The sequence below is a fragment of the Rhinoraja longicauda genome, chromosome 37 (assembly GCF_053455715.1).
Source record: "Rhinoraja longicauda isolate Sanriku21f chromosome 37, sRhiLon1.1, whole genome shotgun sequence".
NCBI classification, from domain to species: domain Eukaryota; kingdom Metazoa; phylum Chordata; class Chondrichthyes; order Rajiformes; family Arhynchobatidae; genus Rhinoraja; species Rhinoraja longicauda.
This window is the reverse complement of record NC_135989.1, coordinates 12,354,433-12,371,720: the sequence shown is the minus strand read 5'-3', so window position 1 is coordinate 12,371,720 and position 17,288 is coordinate 12,354,433. Positions and strand designations below refer to the sequence as shown.

The window sequence follows — 17,288 nt, the reverse complement described above, 5'->3', positions numbered from 1 at the left end:
CTTCTCAGCAAGTCTGCTGGGGACTATTGTGTTGAATGCTGAACTAAAGTCAATGAACAGCATCCTCACATAGCCCCCCTGGCTGTCCAGATGAGAGAGAGCGGTGTGTAGAACAATTCCTGCAGGATTGACTCTTAAAGAGTTAAAAGTTTAAGTCGGTAAGTGCTGGTTTATTGTTGCTATGTTCACTGAGATACAGTGAAAAACGTTGTTTTGTTTACTAACTGTGAAACCATATCATACATGAGTAAAGTAATACAACATGTATTGGGAAAGAATACAGAATATAGTGTTACAGTATACGTTACAGTATTAATTTGTTGGTTCTGCCTTAAAAATGGCTGGAACGTTGTGAGATCTCACTGAGGCACTGTGGAATTACATGTTCTTTTAGCAACTCATCATGACTAACATGGGTATCAGGGTAATGGTGTAACTCAGGGCTACTTCTGAACCATTAATAGCTGCATAACTCAAGAATGATCAGGGTTTGGTTTAGTTCAGAGATACAGCGCGGAAACAGGCCCTTCGGCCCATCAAGCTTGATGGTATACCAGCGATTACCCGTACACCAGTTCTATCCTACGCACACGAAGGACAATTTACAGGAGTCGATTAACCTACACGTCTTTGGAGTGCGGGAGGAAACCGGAGCACCCGGAGAAAACCCACGCGGTCACGGGGAGAACGTACAAACTCCCTAGCGACAGCACCCATAGTCAGGATCAAACCCGGGTCTCTGGCACGCCAAGGTTTAGTTTATTTTACAGATAGGGTCTGTTCCTGAGCCCTTCGGCCCACCGAACACCCGTACACTAATGCTATCTTGCACACTAGGGACAATTTCCAGAAGCCAATTAACCTGCCAAACTTCAGGTGTTTGGAATATGTGAGGAAACCGGAGCACCCGGAGAAAACCCACGCGGTCACGGGGAGAACGTACAAACTCCATAGAGATAGCACCCGTAGTCAGGATCGAACTCGGGTCTCTGGCGCTGGGAGGCAGCAACTCTACCGCTGCCACCACCGTGCCACCCCAAGGTGCTCTTCAGCGGGTAGTCCATAGGGCTCAGAGGACCATCGGAACACAGCTACCAGCCTTGGAGGGCATCTACAACACACGATGCCTCAGAAAAGCCACCAGCATCCACAAAGACTCCTCACACCCCTGCAACAGTCTGTTCGAACTTCTACCATCGGGCAGATAATACAAGGCCTTCTACGCCCGCACCTCCAGACTCAGGAACAGCTTCATCCCCAGGGCCATAGCTGCTATGAACCGGTCCTGCTGAGCCGGATGGTCACATCGCACAGTGAACCGGCACAGATCTACTTGCACTTTATTCTGTTTTAAAACTATTTCTAATTTGTTTCATTGGGCTGTTTAAATTAATACTGACTAGCTAATTAGTTTATTGCATCGTATGGGAGGCGCATTCCCAATCTCGTTGTACCCCTGTACAATGACAATAAAGATATATTGTATTGTATTGTATACGTGGTCAGAGGTGAACGTCAGGAAGATGTCGTGTCGGGTTACAGTCCGTGGGCGGTCTTGGGCAACATCTGGCCCATGGTGTTTACATCATGGAGTCCCAGAGCTTTCGGAGATGGTGAGACGGGGTGAGAGATCCAACGATCGCAGGGTGGGTTCAGCAGTGCCCTGCTGCTCTCTCCGCCTTGACCAAGTACCCTTTGGACTTGATGATCCCTCTGTTTTTAATAATGGCTGAGTAGCGGAGAATCCACCGCGGTGTCCACTGGGCGGTGCCCGGGCCCCGCACGCTGGCACCGAGGGCTTCCTGGAACCGTTCCACCGGGAGGATATCTGGGCAAGGAAGGAAACCTCAGTGAAACATTTAGACTTTAGAGATACTGCGCGGAAACAGGCCCTACGGCCCACCGAGTTCATGCCGACCAGCGATCACCCCGTACACTAACACTACCTCAATTCTCTGCCTCAGAAGGCAGTGGAGGCCAATTATCTGAATGCATTCAAGAGAGAGCTAGATAGAGCTCTTAAGGATAGCGGAGTCAGGGGGTACGGGGAGAAGGCAGGTACGGGGTACTGATTGAGAATGATCAGCCATGATCACATTGAATGGCGGTGCTGGCTCGAAGGGCCGAATGGCCTCCTCCTCCTGCACCTATTGCCTATTGTCTACTACCCTACACACACCAGGGACAACTTACAATTTTACTGAAGCCAATTAACCTACAAACTTGTAGTTCTTTGGAGTGTGGGAGGAAACCAGAGCACATGGAGAAGACCCACGCAGGTCACGGGGAGAACGTACAAACTCCGTACAGACGGCACCCACAGTTAGGATCAAACCCGGGTCGCCGGCGTTGTGAGGCAGCAACTCTACCGCTGCGCCACCAGTCATGCTTATAAACAATGTCATGCATATAAACCATGTGCTCGGATAGGATAGTGGCATTTAAAAGACTTTCAAAGACTTTCATAGCATCCGAGGTCAGGAGCGAAACCAGGTCTCTGGCACTGGGAGGCAGCAGCTCTACCTGCTGCTCCACTGTGTAGGAAAAGAACTGCAGATGCTGGTTTAAATCGAAGGTAGACACAAAATGCTGGAATAACTCAGCGGGTCAGGCAGCATCTCTGGAGAGATGCATTAATAACTCGGGTATGCAAGCAAAGAATTTCACTGCGACTTGTCACAGATGACAATAAAGTATTCATTCACTCACTCACTCACTCACTCACTCACTCACTCACTCACTCACTCACTCACTCACTCACTCACTCACTCACTCACTCACTCACTCACTCACTCACTCACTCACTCACTCACTCATTCACCCCTCCACTCACTCACTCACTCACTCACCCCTCCACTCACTCACTCACTCCTCCACTCACTCCTCCACTCACTCACTCACTCACTCACTCACTCACTCACTCACCCCTCCACTCACTCACTCACTCACTCACTCACTCACTCACTCACTCACTCACTCACTCACTCACTCACTCACTCACTCACTCACTCACTCACTCACCCCTCCACTCACTCACTCACTCACTCACTCACTCACTCACTCACTCACTCACTCACTCACTCACTCACTCACTCACTCACTCTCACTCACCCCTCCACTCACTCACTCACTCACTCACTCACTCACTCACCCCTCCACTCACTCACTCACTCACTCACTCACTCACTCACTCACTCACTCACTCACTCACTCACTCACTCACTCACTCACTCACTCACTCACTCACTCACTCACTCACCCCTTCACTCACTCACTCACTCACTCACTCACTCACTCACTCACTCACTCACTCACTCACTCACTCACTCACTCACTCACTCACTCACTCACCCCTCCACTCACTCACTCACTCACTCACTCACTCACTCACTCACTCACTCACTCACTCACTCACTCACTCACTCACTCACTCACTCACTCACTCACTCACCCCTCCACTCACTCACTCACTCACTCACTCACTCACTCACTCACTCACTCACTCACTCACTCACTCACTCACTCACTCACTCACTCACTCACTCACTCACCCCTCCACTCACTCACTCACTCACTCACTCACTCACTCACTCACTCACTCACTCACTCACTCACTCACTCACTCACTCACTCACTCCTCCACTCACTCACTCACTCACTCACTCACTCACTCACTCACTCACTCACTCACTCACTCACTCACTCACTCACTCACTCACTCACTCACTCACTCACTCACCCCTCCACTCACTCACTCACTCACTCACTCACTCACTCACTCACTCACTCACTCACTCACTCACTCACTCACTCACTCACTCACTCACTCACTCACTCACTCACTCACTCACTCACTCACTCACTCACTCACTCACTCACTCACTCCTTCACTCACTCACTCACTCACTCACTCACTCACTCACTCACTCACTCACTCACTCACTCACTCACTCACTCACTCATTGATACCAACGCAGGAAGAACATGAGGACACTTCACCTGTGGGGTCATTGTGGGTCAACAACTGGATGTTGTTGTCACTGGCGAAGGTGCAGAGATCTGGTGGTATCACACAACAAGAGGCAAGGTTCACCTGGCAACTACTTGGCTGCACCTAATGCAGAGAAAACCCGGGTTAGAACAGCAGCAGAAGGAAGTGGGCAACACTGTGCAGGAAGATGCTGGTTTAAACCGAAGGGAGGCACAAAATGCTGGAGTAACTCAGCGGGACAGGCAGCGTCTCTGGAGAGAAGGAATGGGTGACGTTTCGGGTCAAGACCCTTCACAGACTCATAGTATCATAGAGTCTGAGGATGGGTCTCAACCGAAACGTCACCCATTCCTTCTCTCCACAGGTGCTGCCTGTCCCGCTGAGTTACTCCAGCATTTTGTGTCTAACTTCCATATATATATATACTGTATATACACACACACACATAAAAACAACAAGCATTTAAAAAAAAATCATTCATTGCCTGTGTTTCATTTTCTAGTATTCCATCTGGTACATAAAAAAACATTAACAGAGAACAAACTACAGCAAGGCATTTGAACTTTGAATTAATATTAATATTCAAGGCTTACAGTCATGTAAACACTATCTTGTGCCTTCTTACATGTATCCTGAAGAAACAGAGGGGATCTCATTGAAACTTACTGAATAGGGAAAGCCTTGGATAGAGTGGATGTGGAGAGGATGTTTCCACTAGTGGGAGAGTCTAGGACTAGAGGACACAGCCTCAGAATTAAAGGACGCTCCTTTAGGAAGATGAGGAGGAACTTCTTTAGTCAGAGGGCGGTGAATCTGTGGAACTCATTGCCACAGATGGCTGTGGAGGTCAAGTCAATGGATATTTTTAAGATGGAGATTGACAGGCTCTTGATTAATAAGGGTGTCAAAGGTTATGGGGAGAAGGCAGGAGAATGGGGTTGAGATAGATCAGCCATGATTGGGGTGGGAGCTGCTTTATGCCCTTGTTGTCCACCCTGGGTAGTTCTTTGCAACTGGCAACATTTGCAGCAAAGCGTCAACTACGGTCCTCTGAAGCACCAATTGCCACTTTCGATTGTTGTAGTTGACTTACGAAAGAAGAAGCCATGATTGACAATGGACAATAGACAATAGGTGCAGGAGGAGACCATTCGGCCCTTCGAGCCTGTACGCACCGCCATTCAATGTGATCATGGCTGATCATTCTCAATCAATACCCCGTTCCTGCCCTCTCCCCATATCCCCCGACTCCGCTATCCTTAAGAGCTCTATCCAGCTCTCTCTTGAATGCATTCAGAGAATTGGCCTCCACTGCCTTCTGAGGCAGAGAATTCCACAGATTCACAACTCTCTGACTGAAAAAGTTTTTCCTCATCTCAGTTCTAAATGGCCTACCCCTTATTCTTAAACTGTGGCCCCTTGTTCTGGACTCCCCCAACATTGGGAACATGTTTCCTGCCTCTAACGTGTCCAACCCCTTAATAATCTTATACGTTTCGATAAGATGTCCTCTCATCCTTCTAAATTCCAGTGTATACAAGCGGAGTATATGGCGGAGCAGACCTGATGGGCCGAATGGCCTAATTCAGCTCCTATGACTTATGAACTTGGATAGGTGGTGTCAGGGGACAAGCTAGCGGGAGCAACGCAAGAAGATGGGGTGTTTGTACCTGAGCATTTTGGCAAAGGGCCTCCAGCAGTTGGTGGTCCAGGTCGGATACTCCGATAGACGACACCTTCTTCTCTTGGACCAGAGCCTCCAGCTCCTCCCAGGGTGGCTGCAGCTCCTCTAGGGATCGGCACTCACCTCTGGACAGCGGGGGCAGGGCCAGGATGACGGAATCCAACTGAGTCACCCCCAGCTCCAGGCAGGCTGTGAACCAACAGAGAAAACCTGCCCTTAGTCCTCGCCTGAAGGGCAGCGCATTGGCTGGACTCCAAATATAATAATAATAATAATAATAATACATTTTATTTATATAGCGCTTTTCATATACTCAAAGACGCTTTACAGAGATTTTGAGAACATAGGGAAATTAATAAATAGATAAATAAGTAAATAAATAAATGAACAGAGAAAGGAGACAGTAGGTGAGGTGACCTATATAGAGCATCTAATATATAGAGCATCTAGTCATAGGGACATAGAGTCACACAACGTCTAGTCATAGAGTGAGACATCGTAGAAACAAGCTCTTTGGCCCAACTTGCCCACACCAACCAACATGTTCCATCTGCACTAGTCCCACCAGCCTGCATTATGTTCACATCCCTCTAAACTTGCCCTGTCCATGTACGATCCCTGGGATGGCGGGACTGATCCCTGGGATGGCGGGACTTACATATGAGGAAAGACTAGATAGACTGGGCTTGTACTCGCTGGAATTTAGAAGACTGAGGGGGGATCTTATAGAAACATATAAAATTCTTAAGGGGTTGGAGAGGCTAGATGCGGGAAGATTGTTCCCGATGTTGGGGGAGTCCAGAACCAGGGGTCACAGCTTAAGGATAAGGGGGAAGTCTTTTAGGACCGAGATGAGAAAACATTTCTTCACACAGAGAGTGGTGAGTCTGTGGAATTCTCTGCCACAGAAGGTAGTTGAGGCCAGTTCATTGGCTATATTTAAGAGGGAGTTAGATGTGGCCCTTTTTGCTAAAGGGATCAGGGGGTATGGAGAGAAGGCAGGTACAGGCTACTGAGCTGAATGATCAGCCATGATCATATTGAATGGCGGTGCAGGCTCGAAGGGCCGAATGGCCTACTCCTGCACCTATTTTCTATGTTCTATGTTTCTATGTTACCTGTTCAAATGTTTCTGAAACGTTGCGATAGTCCCAGCCTCAATTACCTCCTCCGGCAGCTCGTTCCATACACCTACCACCCTTTGCGTGGAAAAGTTACCCCTCAGGTTCCTATTAAATCTTTCCTCCCTCACTTTAAAAAGTGTCCTCTGGTTCTCGATTTCCCTACTCTGGGCAAGAGACTCTGTGCGTCTACCCGATCTATTCCTTTCATAGTTTTGTGCACGTCTGCAGAGTGTTATCTAATACTAGACCAAGTGGACCTGTTGGGCCCAAACCTCTCCTGCATTGGTGCAGCACCCTGTCCTGCCCCCCCCCCTCCCCTCTACTCCCCCCTCCACTCTCCCTTCTCCCCCACTTCCCCCTTCCCCCCACCCTCCCTCCTCCCCTCCCCCTCCCCTCCTTTTAAACTTAAAAATGTGAATAACTTAAAAAATATAACACCGATTTCAATAAAACCACTTGCATTATCACTAAAGTGACAATGGTGAGGAAGGTGGGCCTAAAATTGTCGCGCTATCGTGACAACCGTTTTGGCTGAAGTTCAGTCACAAACTAGATAACAAACAAGAGATTTGGTATATAGATGACTGGACAGCATGAAGCTATTCACTGTACCTCGATACACATGACAATAATAAACCTAAACCTAGATCTAACAAGGCAATTCAGCCCATTAGCATCAAGCGCCTCAGCCAGCTTAGTCCCACCTTCCATCACTGACCATATAACCATATAACCATATAACAACTACAGCATGGAAACAGGCCTGTTCGGCCCTACCAGTCCACGCCGACCATTCTCCCTGACCTAGTCTCATCTACCTGCACTCAGACCATAACCCTCTAATCCCCTCTTATCCATATACCTATCCAATTTACTCTTAAATAATAAAATCGAGCCAGCCTCCACCACTTCCACCGGAAGCCCATTCCATACAGCCACCACCCTCTGAGTAAAGAGGTTACCCCTCATGTTACCCCTAAACTTTTGTCCCTCAATTCTGAAGCTATGTCCCCTTGTTGGAATCTTCCCCACTCTCAAAGGGAAAAGCCTACCCACGTCAACTCTGTCCGTCCCTCTCAAAACTTTAAAAACCTCTATCAAGTCCCCCCTCAACCTTCTACGCTCCAAAGAATAAAGACCCAACCTGTTCAACCTCTCTCTGTAGCCTAAGTGCTGAAACCCAGGCAACATTCTAGTAAATCTCCTCTGTACCCTCTCCATTTTGTCGACATCCTTCCTATAATTTGGCGACCAGAACTGCACACCATACTCCAGATTCGGCCTCACCAATGCCCTGTACAATTTTAACATTACATCCCAACTTCTATACTCGATGCTCTGATTTATAAAGGCAAGCATACCAAACGCCTTCTTCACCACCCGATCCACATGAGATTCCACCTTCAGGGAACAATGCACAGTTATTCCCAGATCCCTCTGTTCCACTGCATTCCTCAATTCCCTACCATTTACCCTGTACGTCCTATTTTGATTTGTCCTACCAAAATGCAGCACCTCACACTTATCAGCATTAAACTCCATCTCCACCTGCAGGACACCAAAGTTTCAGTGTAACAAACTACAACAATTTCCCTGTGTAACTCAGTTGAGTTCGAGTTTATTATCATGTACAGTGAAAAGCTTGAGGAAAAACTTTTTCACCCAGAGAGTTGTGAATCTGTAGAATTCTCTGCCACGGAAGGCAGTGGAGGCCAATTCACTGGATGTTTTCAAGAGTATGATTTAGCTCTTAGTGCTAACGGAATCAAGGGATATGGGGAGAAAGCAGGAACGGGATAGTGATTTTAGATGATCAGCCATGATCATATTGAATGGTGGTGCTGGCTCGAAGGGCCGAATGGCCTACTCCTGCACCTATTTTTCTATCTTTCTATGTTTCGTTGCCTGCCAGCTAACCAGGCATCAGAAAGGCAACACCTGATTCCAATCGAGCTATCCGCACGGCACAGATACATGATAAAGGGAATAACATGAATAGCTGTCCCATGCAGGTAGAAGAGGTTTACTTGGCAGTCCATGGGAGAGCCCACATGGGGTCCACCTACCTCTGGTCGCACTCTCTTTGATCATCCCAGGTTCAAATCTGTAGATGAAGAGTTTGGCTGAGGAAGACAGAAAGACAGAGGGTGAGCAGGTGTTCATACAGTCAAGCCCCAGCTCTGTGGAGACAAGGAACTACAGATGCTGGTTTACAACAAAATAAGACACAAAATGCTGGAGTAACTCAGCGGGTCAGGCAGCATTCCTGGAGAACACGGATAGGTGATGTTCTGGGTGGGGACCTTTATTCACAATCTTTCTTCTTTAGAAAGGTCACCTATCCATATGCTGTGTTCTCTGTTCTAGTTCTCCAATGGTTGAGTGGTCTAAACTAATGTACAGATTTAGTTTAGTTTTGAGATACGGCCCTTCGGCCCGGTGAATCCGTGCTGACTAACAAACACCCCATACACTAGTTCTACTCTACACACTAGGGAGAATTTACAGAAGCTAATTAACCTACAAACCTGCACATCTTTGGAGTGTTGGTGGAAACCGGAGCACCCGGAGAAAACCCACGCAGGTCACAGGGAGAACGTACAAACTCCATACAGACACCAACCGAGATTAGAATGGAACCTGGGTCTCTGGCGCTGTGAGGCAGCAGCTCTACCTTCCGGGGATGGGTGCCCAACTATTTCTGCAGATCTCATAGATCCAACACGAGCTCTCTCGATGAGAGGCCTACCTGAGAGTTTGATGTCTTCCCTGTCTTTGGCTCCAATCCTCTCATTGTCCTGCATAAGACTGCAAACAGCGTGCTCAGCGAGTGCCTGACAAAATAACGAGAGAATTAAGAGTGCATTTAATCAGTAATCAAGAGAGAACACAGTAGTGCAGCTGGTAGAGCCACTGCCTCACAGCACCAGAGACCCAGGTTCGATTCTGACCTCGGGTGCCATCTATGTGGAGTTTGCACGTTCTCACTGCGACTGCGTGGGTTTTGTTCAGGTGCTCCGGTTTCCTCCCACATCCCAAAGACGTGTGGGTTTGTAGGATAATTAACCCACTATAAATTTGCCCCTAATGTGTAGGGAGTGGATGAGAAAGTGGGATAACAGAGAATTGGTGTGAACAGGTGTGGACACCATGGGCCGAAAGGCCTGTTTCCGCGCTGTACCTCTAAACCAAAGATACTAGAGGAGCAAGATAGACCACTCGACCCTAAAAACCGTAGTACGTCACGGCGCCATTTTAGTAGGCAGAAACTTGCAGAAACATTTTAAAACAAAAATAACAAAAAACTGTGAGATATATTCTGCATTTTAATGGTATCATCACACATACTGTTCCCCCAAAACACTGATTACACTACGAGAGGCAGAGCGAACGGCGGGTTTTGCTTACTAAAATGGCCCACGTTACTTACTAAAATGGCCCACTTTTGCTTACTAAAATGGCTCCTTTGCGTACTACACTTCAGCATAGGCAATTTCAGCGGAGTGGCCCATCTTGTTCCTCTAGTATCTTTGCTCTAAACTAAATAAATTGAACTAAAAGAGTCAGAGGGTAATTAATAAGGCAAGCAGGTGTGCAATTCAAATCAAAGAGAACAGTTTTACCTTCAGTTCAACTTGATCACAGTTGAACTTTGAAATCCATTCACCCAAAGCAGCCTTGATGCAGTCCAGAATCTAGAAATATTAATTTCACATCATGCGTTAGTTCACAAAGTGACTGGGATAACAAGTTAATGGGAGATATGAAGATCTAGGATTTGCATATTGCTTTAATTTACACATCATGCTTCATGGGAGATTGGGACCGGATCTAACTTCATGGGACCGGATCTAACTTCAAATATAGGCACAAAATGCCGGAGTAACTCTACAGGTCTCTGAAGAGAAGGAATAGGGAGTGCAGAACCAGGAGCCACAGTTTAAGAATAAGGGGAAGGCCATTTGGAACAGAGATGAGGAAAAACTTTTTCAATCAGAGTTTTAAATCTGTGGAATTCACTGCCTCAGAAGGCAGTGGAGGCCACTCCAAAGATGTACAGGTTTGTAGGTTAATCAGCTGGGCAAATGTAAAAATTGTCCCTAGTGGGTGTAGGATAGTGTTAATGTGCGGGGATCGCTGGACGGCGCGGACTCGGTGGGCCGAAGGGCCTGTTTCTGTGATGTATCTCTAAATCTAAAAAATCTAAAAATCTAACTTCTCTGGATGCTTTCAAGAGAGAGCTAGATAGAGCTCTTAATGATGGCGGAGTCAGGGGGTATAGGGAGAGGGCAGGAACGGGGTACTGATTGTGGATGATCAGCCATGATCACATTGAATGGCGGTGCTGGCTCGTAGGGCCGAAAGGCCTACACCTATTGTCTATCGAATAGGTGACATTTTGGCTCGACACCTTCTTCAGACTCCCTTTCCTCACACACTCCAAAGACGTGCAGGTTTGTAGGTTAATTGGCTTCACTAAAATTGTAACTGGTCCCAAGTGTGTAGGATAGTGCTAGTGTACGGGGAGATCGCTGATCGGTTCGGTCTTGGTGGACCGAAAGCCTATTTCTGCCCTGTATCTCTAAAGTCTAAAGGCTAGACGCACGGAGTATAATATGTTCATGAACTAGTGCAGACTGCCACCCAATCTCAGCCCCATCTACTTTCTTATGTCCTATTCTGTGATAGTGAACATCTGATTCATTGTGGTATAAGAAGATAACTGCAGATGCTGGTACAAATCAAAGGTATTTATTCACAAAATGCTGGAGTAACTCAGCGGGTCAGGCAGCATCTCAGGAGAGAAGGAATGGGTGACGTTTCGGGTCGAGACCCTTCTTCAGGCTGATGTCAGGGGGGCGGGTCAAAGGAAGGATATAGGTGGAGACAGGAAGATAGAGGGAGATCTGGGGACGGGAGGGACAGAGGAACTATCATTGTATTATGAGACTATTATTCACAACCTATTATGATCAAAGGAAATCAATTTAAAATCTCACTCATGTGCTGGAGAAAAGAAAACTAAATGGATTAATTTAATGTAAATTCATCATCAGAACATTAAAGATAATGTCCTGAACATAAATGGCAACTATCCATAATGGTGGTTCTTATTTTAACTGTTAATTAAAATCCAACTTGTTCAATAATGTTGAAACAAGGAACTGCAGATGCTCGTTTACCAAAAAAAGGACACAAAGTGCTGGAGTAACTCAGCGGGTCGGGCAGCATCTCAGGAGAACAAGAGTAAGGTGGAGCAATGTCATTTTCTTGACATATTATCTAACAGTGACTCAGCATTCAAATGAAATCATCGCCGAAAATCTCTAATTAGTTGTATGATGAAATTTCAATCTGCAACGTCACTTAAAACCATGTTCTCCAGAAATGCTGCCTGACTCGCTGAGTGACTTCAGCATGTTGTGTCTTTTTTTGGATCAATGGTTCAGTTTAGAGATAACAGACGCTACGGCCTGCCGGGCCCGCGCCGACCGGCGATCACCCTGTACACGAGCACAATCCTACACACTAGGGATAATTTACTGAAGCCAATTAACCAACAGACCTGCACGTCTTTGGAATGTGGGAGGAAGCCGGAGCGCCCGGAGAACGTACAGACTCCATACAGACAGCGCCCTTGATCGGGATCGAACCCGGGTCTGTAAGTCCTGAGGAAAGACGTTCTTGCCTTAGAGGGAGTACAGAGAAGGTTCACCAGATTGATCCCTGGGATGGCGGGACTTACATATGAGGAAAGACTGGATAGACTGGGCTTGTACTCGCTGGAATTTAGAAGACTGAGGGGGGATCTTATAGAAACATATAAAATTCTTAAGGGGTTGGAGAGGCTAGATGCGGGAAGATTGTTCCCGATGTTGGGGGAGTCCAGAACCAGGGGTCACAGCTTAAGGATAAGGGGGAAGTCTTTTAGGACCGAGATGAGAAAACATTTCTTCACACAGAGAGTGGTGAGTCTGTGGAATTCTCTGCCACAGAAGGTAGTTGAGGCCAGTTCATTGGCTATATTTAAGAGGGAGTTAGATGTGGCCCTTTTTGCTAAAGGGATCAGGGGGTATGGAGAGAAGGCAGGTACAGGCTACTGAGCTGAATGATCAGCCATGATCATATTGAATGGCGGTGCAGGCTCGAAGGGCCGAATGGCCTACTCCTGCACCTATTTTCTATGTTTCTAACAACTCGATCGCTGGGCCACCGTACCGCCAAACGTTTTTCAGGGGAAAAAAAATTGCCGCCATTACTCAAGCCGATGTATGAAGAATCTACATATTCGCGAGGGATCTCCAGATTTGCGCCAAATTCAGGGAGAGTTTCGGGGAACTGAACCGTGGTCTCACCAACTAGAGAGTGGGCCTGACCTCCCATTTACCTCATTGGAGACCTTCAAACTGGCTTTAATTGTAGTTTACTGGACATTATCTTGCACTAAACGTTCTTGTCTTTATCCAGTGTCTGTAAACCGTGGACGGAGTGGTTGTAATCGTTTATATATAGTCTTTTTCACTGACGATAGGCACAAAATGCTGGAGTAACTCAGTGGGACAGGCAGCATCTCTGGAGAGAAGGATTGAGACCCTTCTTCAGCCAGTCATTTCACTGACTGTATAGTGCGCAACAAAAAAAATCACTGTACCTTGGTAAACATGACAATCATAATAAGAAACTGATTCCAAACTCACTAATGGCCCACACCAACACTACATGACATCTTGTACAGGGGCAAATATTGGATGAGCAATAAACATTGTCCATGCCAGCAATGCCCTCTTCTGGTGAAATAATTAATAATATATATTCTGGTTAAAACTAGACCTTTGGATCAGTCATCCTGTCAGCTAACTCAATTTGGTATTAGCTAACTGTAAAAACCTTACAGTTTACAACTGTAGGCACATTTTTTCCAGGATGCCAGAGGAGGTAGTTGAGGCTGGGACTATCACAACGTTTAGACAATAGACAATAGACAATAAGTGCAGGAGTAGACCATTCAGCCCTTCAGGCCAGCATCACCGTTCAATGTGATCATGGCTGATCATTCTCAATCAATACCCCGTTCCTGCCTTCTCCCCATACCCCCTGACTCTGCTATCTTTAAGAGCTCTATCTAGCTCTCTCTTGAAAGCACCCAGAGAATTGGCCTCCACTGCCTTCCGAGGTAGAGAATTCTACAGATTTACAACTCTCTGACTGAAAAAGAAATTGTTTAAGACACAGTTAGACAGGTACAGTGATAAGACAGGCTTGGAGGGATATGGGCCAAACGCAGGCAGGTGGGACTAGTGTAGCTGGGAAATGTTGGCCGGTATGGGCAAGTTGGGCTGATGGGCCTGTTTCCACGATGTATCACTCTATGACTCCATGGTAAAATCAAATACTAGAAGGCAGAGCTTTAAGGTGAGTTTCCAATCTCAACCAAGGGTGTCAGGTGGCGCAGCGGTCGAGCTACTGCCTCACAGCACCGGAGACCCTAGTTCGTTCCTGACTGTTTGTACGGATCAGACCACGTGTGGAATCCCGTGCTCGGGGAAACCCCTGGAATCGGGATAAAGTGCTGGGAATTTTCACAAACCAACATTTGGAAGCACAGTTCCCAAATGCCCATTCACCTCGGCCCTCCACAGCATCATGTACAACAGGAACCACCGTGACCCCACACCACACACTACCTCTTGCTCCGGTGTCACGGGATAGCATCGTGTAGAGTTGCTCCTCCTCACCACATTTCCCGTACACATGGTGAGCGATTTTGCCACGCTGAAGTCCAATAGCCATGAGCTCAAATCAGTCATTTCTGGGACCAGAGTTTCCATGTTCACCAAAATCAAGCTGTTGCCAAGTTAAAACTAAACTAAACTAAACTAAACTAAACTAAACTAAACTAAACCTGCATGTTGGATGAATGAAGGGTCTTGACCCAAAACTTCACCTATCCCTTTTCTCCAGAGATGCAGTCTGACCCGCTGAGTTACTCCAGCTTTTTGTGTCTATCTTCAGCGAAACTCAACCAAGCTCAACTAAACAATTCAACTAAACTCAACTAAATTAAACCCAACTCAACTAAATTAAACTCAACTAAATTAAATTCAACCAGTAAACTCAACTAAATTAAACTCATCCAAATTAAACTCAACTAAATTAAGCCCAACTAAATTAAACCCAACTCAACTAAATTAAACTCAACTAAATTAAACCCAATTCAACTAAATTAAACTCAACCAAATTAAACTCAACTAAATTAAACCCAACTCAACTAAATTAAACTCAACTAAATGAAACAACTCAACTAAACTCAACACCCCTGAAATGAACGTAGCTTCGTTCCCACGGCCGTTTTCTGATGATTAGTGGCAGCAGACTGCTTGTTGTGAGGTTTATATAGTGAGTCCCAGCTCTGGGATACAGAGCAAACACAAGGAGGAGGGCAGGTCCCAACGAGGCACTTTCCTGAACTCTGCAGCCAATGCTCGATGCTGGGCGGAGGCCTCACTCACGTGCTGAGTCACTGTTGAGCGATCTGTCAACTGAATGACTGTGCAGAATCCTGCACTAATTACTGCACAGTACGAGGCCGGCACAGTGGAGCAGCGGCAAACTTGCTGCCTCATGGTGCCAGGGACCCGAGTTCGATCCTGACTACAGGCGCTGTCTGCGTGGAGTTTGTACATTCTCCCAAAGACGTGTGGGTTTGTAGGTTAATTGGTCCCAAGTGTGTAGCATTAAACTAGTGTGTGGGTGATCACTGATCAGAGCAAGTTTGCTGCCTTACCCAACCAGACACCCGAGTTCGATCCTGACTACAGGCGCTGTCTGTGTGGAGTTTGTACATTCTCCCAAAGACGTGTGGGTTTGTAGGTTAATTGGTCTCTATAAATTGTCCCAAGTGTGTAGCATTAAACTAGTGTGTGGGTGATCACTGTTCAGGGCAGGTTTGCTGCCTTACCCTACCAGAGACCCAGGTGCGATCCTGACTATGGGTGCTGTGAGAAACAGAATGATTAAACCACCAGAGACAGGATGATTAATACCTGAAGGAATGAAGGGGGGGGGGGGGGGGGGGGGGTGGGGAACTGAGGGTTTGTGAGCGACAGGACGATTAAACCCGGAGACAGGATGATAAAAGTTTAACACTGCCTTTGTTAAGACACTGAGAGAATGATTGTGGACAGAGATAAGCTACACAACCAGCCACAATCTTAAGAAGGTGTCAACGAGGCAGGAAAGGGTTAAAATGAGCCATGTAGATAGCTACTGCGCTTGCTTAATGAGGTAAATGAACATTGCAAATACGCCCCTGATCCTGAAACTGCTAATTACCATTTACCTGCAATGTATGATCTGGGAGTTACAGAAGATTGTGCACCTCAGCGCTCTGATTGGAAGGAGCCCGAAGGGGAGGGGGATCCAACGAAGGAGAGGGAGATTCAAAGAAGTTGTATTGTATAAAGAGAAGGCACTGTCTTTGTCTCGGGGTGTCTCGATTTGGAGAGGCACCCGGCTCTGCAGACTCGTAATAAATATTTCTTGTTTCAACGACTTTGTCTCTGGCATCGTGATTGTGAGCACCAAAGTTACATCTCACAAGCTTGGAGGCTCGTCCGGGATCGCCACTTCGGCCGCTTGGCGGAGGCACGGAAGGAAGGGAAGGTGCACCCTACTGATTTCAGCAGTCTCTGATCTCCTTGCTTGCCATCAGCGGTTTGAGCGAGTGATATCATATCATATCATATATATACAGCCGGAAACAGGCCTTTTCGGCCCTCCAAGTCCGTGCCGCCCAGCGATCCCCGCACATTAACACTATCCTACACCCACTAGGGACAATTTTTACATTTACCCAGCCAATTAACCTACATACCTGTACGTCTTTGGAGTGTGGGAGGAAACCGAAGATCTCGGAGAAAACCCACGCAGGTCACGGGGAGAACGTACAAACTCCTTACAGTGCAGCACCCGTAGTCAGGATCGAACCTGAGTCTCCGGCGCTGCATTCGCTGTAAAGCAGCAACTCTACCGCTGCGCTACCGTGCTGCGGTATCCGGACAAGAGACTCGTGGAAACAAGAGGGAATCCGGAGTAAGGAAGGGATCAATCGAGCAATTTCTGTGCACAGGACCCGGGTAAGAAAAGTGACTATCAAGTATTACTCGGGTGATTGGGTTCTGTCGGACGGGAAAGGTCGGACAGGGAGGATGATTAATTCTTGTGTTAAGAATAATGACCCAGAGGATAAAAAATGTGCCAAGGAAAGGGACCAAGGGAAGAGGGTCCCCACATTCCGCCCGATAGTCCGTTGGGGCGAATGTTACAACTCTGGGGAGAAGGTGGCACTGGGGGTAAAAATAAGGAGATTATGATTAAATTCTGTTATTTTGATTGGCCAAAGGAACCAATAAAAGGGAGTTCAGTCTGGTGGCCACGACTGGGCTCCGATGAGGATTGGGGTTAGCAGAGCAACTCGACCAGTTTTTGG

At 47.0% G+C, this 17,288-nt stretch overlaps 1 protein-coding gene across 1 annotated transcript; it reads right to left on the bottom strand.

Moving 5' to 3' along the window:
- Positions 1–1,652: 1,652 nt before the first annotated feature.
- On the bottom strand, positions 1,653–14,628 carry LOC144610588 (glutamate--cysteine ligase regulatory subunit-like). The gene is made up of 7 exons (XM_078429397.1): positions 14,485–14,628; positions 10,423–10,494; positions 9,549–9,633; positions 8,866–8,922; positions 5,662–5,864; positions 4,000–4,114; positions 1,653–1,828 (listed from the first exon to the last, which is right to left on the bottom strand). Exons 1-7 carry the CDS (start codon positions 14,626–14,628, stop codon positions 1,653–1,655), a joined length of 852 nt encoding a protein of 283 aa, XP_078285523.1.
- Positions 14,629–17,288: the final 2,660 nt, after the last annotated feature.

Bases quoted from the DNA above. Each gene is read 5' to 3' on its own strand.
- LOC144610588 (XM_078429397.1), bottom strand. From the start codon at position 14,628: ATGGAAACTCTGGTCCCAGAAATGACTGATTTGAGCTCATGGCTATTG. The intron at 4,115-5,661 runs GTACAAACACCC...TCTCTGCATTAG, and splicing joins CCCTTTGCCAAAATGCTCAG to GTGCAGCCAAGTAGTTGCCA. The intron at 1,829-3,999 runs GTGAAGTGTCCT...TTCCTTGCCCAG, and splicing joins GACCCACAATGACCCCACAG to ATATCCTCCCGGTGGAACGG.